At 29.4% G+C, this 10,064-nt stretch overlaps 2 protein-coding genes across 2 annotated transcripts; one reads left to right on the top strand and one right to left on the bottom strand.

The window, feature by feature from the left end:
• The first annotated feature begins 1,734 nt into the window (after window positions 1-1,734).
• On the top strand, window positions 1,735-6,761 carry LOC131848226 (lariat debranching enzyme). Its single transcript, XM_059198016.1, has 5 exons — window positions 1,735-2,044; window positions 2,515-2,681; window positions 3,218-3,443; window positions 3,540-3,869; window positions 4,809-6,761. The coding sequence occupies exons 1-5, from the start codon at window positions 1,848-1,850 to the stop codon at window positions 5,419-5,421; spliced, it is 1,533 nt and encodes a 510-aa protein (XP_059053999.1). The 5' UTR covers window positions 1,735-1,847; the 3' UTR covers window positions 5,422-6,761.
• A 21-nt stretch (window positions 6,762-6,782) lies between these two features.
• On the bottom strand, window positions 6,783-9,304 carry LOC131848227 (aprataxin). Its single transcript, XM_059198017.1, has 2 exons — window positions 8,796-9,304; window positions 6,783-8,510 (listed from the first exon to the last, which is right to left on the bottom strand). The coding sequence occupies exons 1-2, from the start codon at window positions 9,220-9,222 to the stop codon at window positions 8,353-8,355; spliced, it is 585 nt and encodes a 194-aa protein (XP_059054000.1). The 5' UTR covers window positions 9,223-9,304; the 3' UTR covers window positions 6,783-8,352.
• Between the last annotated feature and the right edge of the window lie 760 nt (window positions 9,305-10,064).

The following is a 10,064-nucleotide window of genomic DNA, read 5'->3' on the forward strand; positions in this document are numbered from 1 at the left end:
TCATAACATTCATGTGTTATTATTCCGGGGATCAAGATGTCATGTCTCTTATCCTGTAAATTCACTGCCTAATTTGACTCTACAATTGAAACACAGGTTATGAAGTAAGATGCTTGGCTGAAACAGATGAGCCGTAAGACTGAGGTACCCCCGCAGACGACTTATTGCAAAGTGTACTTTAGTTACAGAAATATCTAGAGGGGAAAGTGTTATCACTGAAGTAAGCAGAGCAGTTCGAAGCAAAAAGTAGGTAATAGATATATCTGACAGTAGGTTGTTACTTAACTAAATACGTTTTCTGATGTTCTAAGTCTATTTGATTGAATATTTTCGAACTTTACTGGTAGATATATGTACCTGTTAATAAAATTAGCGAAAAGTTTCTTTTTTGTCGTAGGTATACCTATTACAATAACAATAATTTTTAATTTGTTGTATAAACATTTATACATCAATATTAAATGATGCTTACTTATACCTCTCAATGTAACATTTTTTTAGAATTAAGGAATAGTAACTACCTTTAATTGTGGCCGTGTGCTTGGAATACTCCGATTGATCAATAAACGTCGTTAGCTTAAATTTGGTAGACACCAAAAATTTTAGTGTCAATTCATACTTCTGACAGACTCCGATGATAGTAACACCGATAACAAACGACATTAAACCCCTTATACTTAAATATATATGTATAAATCTTTATTTACATCTGATAAGTTTTATTTATTAACATTCTGATTTTACTAATTTTGTCGTATACGTATGAATGTACCTAGTCTACTCTACATCGGTAATGGCCATAGAAAAGTTCATATCGAATGACCAAACATACGGACAATTAGATGATTTTCATTAAACCTTCCACTTCGTCTATTAGCACGGTCTAATTTTGTATCCAATTCTCGCAATGAAACTGCTAATTAAGTTGTCAAGGTATGCAGAAGATAGGTATGTAAGATACAACTCACTGTCCAGTGCAGTCGTAGCTGAAAATATGTTTTGGATTCTACCCACAAATATAGGTAGACATAAATATAACTAAGCTACTTACTGTACATAATAATTGCTCTTTACCAATTTATCCCAACAGGCATTTAGATAGTATTGGCGTTAAAATTCAAAACTTTACAATTTGCCTAAGTAGATAGTCTGTGGTATCGTAGATACAGGAAAGTAGTTCTCTATGTAGTCTGTGGACAAAGCGTCTCTGAGTCTGTGACTGGTCTGCGAATTAGGGATGACCTTTATAGAATCTATTATTTATTGATAAATAATTGACTTATCGATTATAATAGTGTAACAGTTAATTTTACCTAATATAATAATTTCTAAAATAATCGATTTTTAAGGCCTTTAAATACCTTCATAAATACCTCCATGATCTGTGCTGTTTATTTTTTAGTACATTTGTTTTTATTAGCCAGTGAGGGTATTCCATGTATTTTTATTATTTAACAATTTAGCAGATAAATTAAATAATAAACACTGGTCTTAATTTTGTCAAGTCACTTATGTGAAAAAATTGTCATTGATATAATTTGACTGTTAAATAGTAAATTTATAGGAATATTATGATTATTATCGATTATGAATTCTCGATTTCTATAGAATATTTGCAGATTTTTCATCGATTATATTTCCATCCTTAACGTCAACGTCAGATATTGTTCTGTGCTATTGTGACAATTGTTTATTTCATGTAAATTTGTCTAATCTATGAATTCTCTAGCTTCATGTTTGAATTTTATATAAAATCACGGATATAATATTGCAAAAAAATTAAACCTTCATGTTATTGTAAGCACTGTGCTTTACTTCAATAAATTATTGTACGTTTTATATATACAATGAAAATTGCTGTAGAAGGTTGTGCTCATGGAGAGCTAGAAAAAATATACGAATGCATAGAAACTTTACAACACAGGGAGAATATTAAAATTGATTTACTTATATGTTGTGGAGATTTTCAGTCCGTTCGTAATTATCAAGACTTGAGGGCTATGGCGGTGCCTGAAAAATATCTAAATATGTGCACATTTCACAAGTAAGTGACTACGTTTGTATTTATGATATTATTTTAATAACACTATGTAATGATCACCATTTTATAATTATTCACTAGAGTTAGACTGTAAAAACTCGCCAGAGTGGGTACCCCAATCGCACTTATTTTAGCTGCCAAGCACTTCACTTTTTAAATTGTTTTTGGATTAGGTAGTGAAATTACAGAATAAAAGGCATGTCATCTTGGTTCTCTGGAATGACAATGCATGAGTACTATCACAGTTAAAACATGTTAATATAATGCCATAATTATTATAACTATATGATGAGATGGGCCATTAGCTTGTTTGCCTTTCCAATAACATAGACAAGATTATAAGGAAACTATTAATTTGATAAGTTTTACATATTTTAGTATCTTTTCTTTTTAGCTCTAGACAAGACTAGAGTTCCTTGGCAAAACCTTTTACTACAGTTCTAGTTAAAAGTTGTGTTAACTGTGATTTACAGGTATTACAGTGGAGAAAAAAGAGCACCAATATTGACTATTTTCATTGGTGGCAACCATGAAGCATCAAATTATTTGCAAGAACTTCCATATGGGGGGTGGGTGGCACCTAACATTTATTATCTTGGCAGAGCTGGTGTCGTCATGTTTGGAAATTTAAGAATTGGAGGTACATATCTCACTTAAATATTAATGTTTACACAGTACTGCAGCATAATACAGTTAGTGGTGTTATATTGTCTACTCAATGCCTAAATTATTTGAAAGTAGAATTAAACAATTGTTTGCCTTTATTGTATAAACATCTTCATATGAATATGCTGATTTTCTATGACCACAAAGACAGTTGTTCAATTATGGTAATCAGTGTAGCTTACCTGGTTGATACAAGTCTAACATATTATTCTCAGGTGGTATTCTTGAGAACAATATATTAGACTTGTATCTAAGCTATTGTATCTATGCAAGCTGACAATGCTTTATTGATAACGAGCTATGCGCCCCGGCTTCGCCCGGGTGTTATTATATATATAAACCTTCCTCTTGAATCACAAAAAGTCCATTGCTTAGTTTTAAAGATTTATGCATATATAGGTATGAACAGACAGCGACAGAGACTTTATTTAATACTGTATCTGTAACTCTTTTATAATGTAAGAAAGGTTTGCTAGGTCAACAATAGTAACAGTATGTCTCTGGTTTAAGGTTTATCTGGCATATTTAAGGGACATGACTATCTACAAGGGTTGTGGGAATGCCCGCCATATTCCCAGAGTTCTCTACGGTCAGTTTATCATGTAAGATCAATTGATGTATTCAGATTGAGTCAACTCCAAGAAAAAGTGCATGTTATGTTATCTCATGATTGGCCAAGAGGCATTACAAATTTTGGTGATGTTGAGCATTTATTGAGAAGGAAACAATTTTTAAGGTATCTATGACTGTACTATACTGTTTGATTTGTACTTATAGCCCACAATCTGGATGTAAGCACTTTGATAAATTATTTACTGTTAATATTTTTCAGGGAAGATATTGAATCAAATCAGTTGGGTAGTGTACCAGCAGAGACTTTACTGCACACACTGAAACCAGATTATTGGTTTGCAGCTCATCTACACTGTCAATTTGCAGCACTTGTTAAACATGAGGATGACACAGAAACTAAATTTCTTGCATTAGACAAATGTTTACCAAAACGGAGGCATTTGCAAATATTGGACATCCCTGAAAAATATGATGGTGACAAGATCCTCAAACTAGATGTAGAATGGCTAACTGTATTAAAAAATACAAACCATCTCTTGAGTGTCAAAAACATGGATTGTCATATGCCTGGACCAGGAGGGAATGAAAGGTATAATTACTATTTTATCTAGATATAAAGAGTAATCACAGTGACATAGTATAATTTTAATCATATTTGAAACTAATTAAGGAAATCCTAATCATAATATATACAGTGCAACCTTAATATAACATACCTCAATATAACGACTTCCTTGATTTAACAAATTATTTGTAATCCCCTTGAATTGTCCATAGGAGTCAATATAAAATATACCTTTACATTGCGAACATTCTATGCGAACAACCTTTATAACGAATTTTCAACTATCAAGAAAAAGTATTCATACCTCTAATTAACAAATTTTGTCAACCCAAAACCTTTATATAAAGTTCCCACCAATAATATAACTCCTAATCTTATCTTTATCTTTAATCTTATAATGTGATTTATGTCTCGACATGTTTCGACAAGCTTTTGTTCGTAAAGTAATTTTTTGTTCTTTGATGTTTGATGGAAAGTAATGTAAACACGTCTGCTCGTCACTATTGTTAAAGATTTAAGTTAAAATGACTCAGAAACGTAAAAGGTGTTCCTTATCGGTCGCAGAAAAGCGAAACATCATTAATTATGTTGACCAAAATCCTATGACGAAAAAATTAGACATTGGCTACAATTTTAAAATTTAAAGATAAGTTTTCAGAAGAAAGTGGTTTGAATGTAAACAGTAAAAGATTAAAATCATGCACTATTCTTTTACCTCTTTATAACGAATTTTAGACCAACCTAACCTCAACATAACAAATCTCAGTTCAACGAATTACTTGATATTACGAATATTTTCTTGTTCCCCACTGATTTGTTATATGGAGGTTGCACTGTATATGTAATTATGTTATTCTTTATAAGATAACATATTTACATATATATATTATGATTAGTATTTCCTTAATTAGTACATATTAAAATATATTGCACCCATTTTAAACTTAATTATTTAATTTTTAGGTATGATTTTACACCAACAGTAGAGGAGAAAAGTCAGATTTTGAATTTATTGCAAGACTTAACTATTAAAGAAGGTAGTTTTGTTAGGACTGCACCCATTTATGATTCCAAAGCTCCAAAATGTGCACCAAATAATCCAATAATGAATCCACAAACAGTAAATCTCTGTGAAAAATTGGGAATAGATGATCCCCTGCAAGTGGTGATGGCTCGATCTGGTAGGGCCCTTACAGAGCCATCATCTAATGATAACAATGTTACATCCACTAGTGAGCTAGTCACAAGTACTATGTCTCTTGCAGACCACACTCCAATGAAGTCTAAGTTATTGTTGCCACCACCCAGTACACCCAATGAATGTGATAGTGAAGATTCTTTAAAAAAATCAAAGTGTTCTACAGAAAGCACATTTATTTCCATAGACAATATGGAATCTACTAATGACTGTTCTACTCCTACCTCAGAGGGCACAAAGAAAACCTTTAAAAGACGAAATCTATCAATTTATAATACACCTGATGTAGAAGATTCTATAAGTGACACATCTAGTGGTCTGGTAGATGCTGAAAGCCCTCGGTCAAGTAAATTACCATTTAGGACCAATATATTATAGTGATATTTAGTTACTTAGTGCTATATAAAAAATAGACATAATCACAATTTTATATTGTATATTTTTTTTAGGATGGTAATAGTTGACAATTTAATTAATATCAATATATTCACAGACTGCAGTCTCAGGTGAAAGGAAAATTAATTTACATTTTGATTATGAATTTCAGACAGAAATTGGTATTTATATATTCATATACAAGATATGAAATTGATTGTTTGAAGTTTATACACTGCATATTCTATGTATCTTGTTGGATAGCTGATTCATTCAGAAATGCACATTTATCAAGGAAATTTTTTAAATAGGTCTAGAGGTTGGAAAGTGAGCCAGTTGTTTTTATTTTAAAATGACAATAATTTTGTATTATGGCATAATAATATACATTAAATGTATATTTTTTTATATATTAAACTAAACAATTTTCGATTATATCAAATATCACAATGAATAGAGTTTAGTGACACTGAAAGTTATATACTTAGTGTAACTAATAATATAGACAATTACTTTAGTCAATTTTAATTGTAAATGTAATGATAAATATGCATAAAGAGATTTATATAAATGTAGGATAATTGGTCACATTTTTTGACGTTAATTAAAGTAATTTTTTTACACACACACTTTTTTACCTACGTCATTATACTCCAAATCACATTATGTAACATAATTTACATTATTTACAACATATTACATTTAGTTGAGCAGAAAAGAGCTGACAATTATGAACACATGATTTTTATATTACTATAATAATAATAACATTCAGTGATTATTTTCAACCCAAGTTTATTCCGAAGCTTTACAAGCTTGCCATTTTGGTTGGTTTAGTTTTTATACGAGTGTTCAAATGAAATATCTAATTAAATCATATTTAAATTATTGTTGTTGTATATACACTGTTGCTATGTCTACTCTTACTTGGCTCCAAACGTCAGCTAACTTTTATGGATAAAGTCCGAGCAGAAGTAGGCAAAAAGAAATATCAATATTTAAAGTGTAAGTAATGTCCTATTTCTTAATCTAAGATTTTTTATGTTATGAGAAACCACTTTGTAAAGCAGATATAGATTAATATTATTCGAGTTTTCTAAATATCTTAATATATTAGGACTGCTCTCATATTAGCAATAAAAAATATAAATTACCAAAGTCCAACAATTATCGCGTTACCTGTTTTTTTAAAAATAAATGTACATTTTTGTTATACATTTATATTGTCTCTTTGTTTTATACTACAGCGATATAAATAATTTTCAACATTTCTAAATTATCACTCGGTCAAGTGTTCTCTCTATAGTGAATTAAAATATTATAATGTTTGGTTCATATATCTGGCATAATCTCTTCTCATCTCTGGAATATCCTAAAAATATTTTTACCATTTAATCCCAATATTTCAATAATACAGAAAAATATATATATTATATTCTAAAGCCTTGAAAAAACTTAACTATTTTTGAAAATTGACAGGTAATGCAACTATTTTGGACTTCAGTTTTGAACGCAAGTGCAATCGAAAATTTAGTGGAAATTTAATAGTATTAGCATATAGATTGATAGGTAATTAAGTGCAATCTGACATTTTATACTAAGACTGCTGTTGTATAAATAAAAATGTGAAGTTCGACATATTCTATTTTAGAGCTATTTACTATTGGATATAAACATATATGAGATCTCATTTCAGTCAGTAAAGTCAAGCAATGTGTTTTATGTTATATGTAAGATTTAATTCAGATTTATCCATACAATAATGTAAACCTAGTTAGTAAACTAAAGGAAAGTTAGTTAACTAAAAAGAAAACAGTACAAAATGTGGATTTAGAAAAACAATGTTGAGCTGAATCTAAATGTATGTATGAACTGTATGCATCTTGCAATAAGAGTTAGTGTTATGTGAGTTAGTCTTCTTATGTCAGGTTACTATTATTATTACCATTTCATTACATTATTATTGTTGCTAAATGAGATAAAAAAAAACTACTTCTGAAAGCATTACAGGGCAATTGTGGAAATTGGGATATTAATGCAGTTACCCTAAATTTGTACATAAAACGCGATGTTATGAAATTTAGAAATGTAATTTCAGAATTGACTTCTATCTTAGATATACCTATATACCTATATTCTGTTTCAATAGAACTCACAAAAGGTAAACACAGAGGTCTTTCTCTATTCCGACCATAGACTGTGTAGTGATGACCAAAATTATGATGAATAAAAAATAAACTAAACTAAAAATACTATAGATATTTCTTAGTTATTAAATAAGTTAAAACTTTGTCTAAAATAAATGATTCAATAGATTAATCGAAATATTCTAAACAATTAAATCTTTCGATTCAATACAAGTCTATAACTTATTTATTCTATGATTTGTATTGAATGCATCAATAATTTTTTTTATTGTGTATATTATATGACCTTGGATAAATGTAGTTTTAAAAAACATGTAATTAACCATTTTCTTTCAATTTTCAAAAGATATTTTTAAAATACAATGTAATAAGTGAAAGCAAACAAATACTTTTACTAAAAGTAATTATATATATAATTAAAATCATCATAATTTTCCATTCAGTAAGTGCTTATGTTATATTTTTGATGATAAAATGTTTGTTTACCTTTTCTGTAAGTTATATTAAAATGGAGTATAAACATTTAAAGTTAAAATATATTTTTATAAATGCTACAAGATATAGCTTATCATGAATTGTGGTCTTCTTTTATGTAATTGATATAATTTAACATAAATTTTTTTATAAATTGTTTACTTTATACAGAACACTTTTTGTTAGTGACAATATGTTTTGTATTTTATGTGTAATGTTGAAAATTATTTTAGTGGCATTTTTGTATTCAATTAATCACCCAAGACAAATTTCTCTCACAATTGAATAGTCAGTGATGAATGTGTTTAATTTACTATTTCACATGAGTCAGTAAATGCTCTTTCAATTGTGGCATGTTTTTAGGTTTGAAAGTACATTGATTACATATTAATTCTGTGGACATTAAACTCTTGTGTTGTTCATTTGATATTTTTTTGACTCCCCCGTTTTCTTTTATACCTTTCAGGACATCTGAAAATGAGAAAAATACTTAATAAATCTAGTCACCAATTTTATTTAGATATTTTTATATTATTACTCCACTGTTAACAGGTCAACTCAATCTAGATGAAACAGAATGTGGAGCTAGAACCTTATATAAAATAATAATTAAATTTGAATAGATTTCCATCAGGTTATAATATTAAAAGGAGGAAATATTACTCGATTAAATGTTTAAAGTGTTGACTTATCATTTTTTAACCAATTTATTTTAATTCTCTATTAGCTAACTTTAATACATGAAACGATTCTCACCTTGATATGGTATAAAATAATTTGTAGTAAAACTATTCCAATGTACTTTTGTTTTTAAACATGGTGAGATCATATCAGTGCTAATGACATGCATATGCAACCTTTGCATACTTGGTACAGCGTGAAAGCCGGCCCGAAGCGAACTCTCCTTATGTTTGTCTTTTAATTCTCCATAAAGTCTTCCAAATTCTTCTAACAGGCTAATATGTTTTTCAGTTAGCTTATAAATACTGTTAATGTCCTCGTAAGGCAGTATCAGGTAATGGATTTTTGCTTTCGGGTATTTATCCCTTATAACAACTATATTTTCCGTTTTTTTTACTATTGACTCTGGGTCTTCCATTGAACCTAGAAGCCCCAAGGACCAATGCCTTGGTTGTTTTGTTGTACCTGATCCTGCCATTATACCCAGCTTTCTCTTACTCATTATCAAAAAAATTACTTTGGTATTTTTACACAATTATTTTATTTATGTTAATAAAACATTTGTAATATATTAGCGAATTCCTATTTTGATATTTTCACGAAATGATGGCATGCATGACAATTATTGACCTTGATTGATGGCTGTCATTATTGACTGACAAATTGAAAGCAGTCAGTTTAGTGTTCGACTCGTATCTTAACTGTACTATGTCTATAGCATGTCCATAAGAAACATGAGAAATAATAAATAAAAAACGATAATGAATCTGGTTAATAATGAAATATTCGGTATCAATTTCGTAGAAACAATGATGTGTGGAATATTGTCTTAATTAAGAATATTCGCATATTAATATGAATGAGTCTTATTAGGTTCATTATCAATTGGTTGTCAAAATTGCAATAACCGTTTTGTGCCTTTGGCTCAGTATTTAATACTGTGTCAAATGTGAGACTATATACCTATCGGTTAATTTTTAGTACTTACTGCTAAATTTCATCAAAACAATGAACTGATGTAGATAATTATTCGGCATTTTTACAACAGACGAAAAATATTTTCATCTATGCAACGTAACAGAATAAACCATATTCTGAAAATTACCACTTTAAAATAAATAGGTATTTATGAATCCAGATTAGAAGTAATTTATCCATTCTTTGCCTAGACATATTTCTGTCACATCTGTCTGTAAGTTTGTTCTTGCTAATCTCTGAAACGAATGGACTGACTTTAACGAGACTGATGGCCAGATAGCTACTGTTTAAATAGGCTTTTATTTTAGTTTATTTTAAATACATAAATAAATTAAATTCCACGCTGATGAAGTCGCGGGCAACAGC

Source organism: Achroia grisella, unplaced genomic scaffold (assembly GCF_030625045.1).
Source record: "Achroia grisella isolate CSIRO2021 unplaced genomic scaffold, CSIRO_AGI_Agris_v1 utg546, whole genome shotgun sequence".
NCBI lineage: Eukaryota > Metazoa > Arthropoda > Insecta > Lepidoptera > Pyralidae > Achroia > Achroia grisella.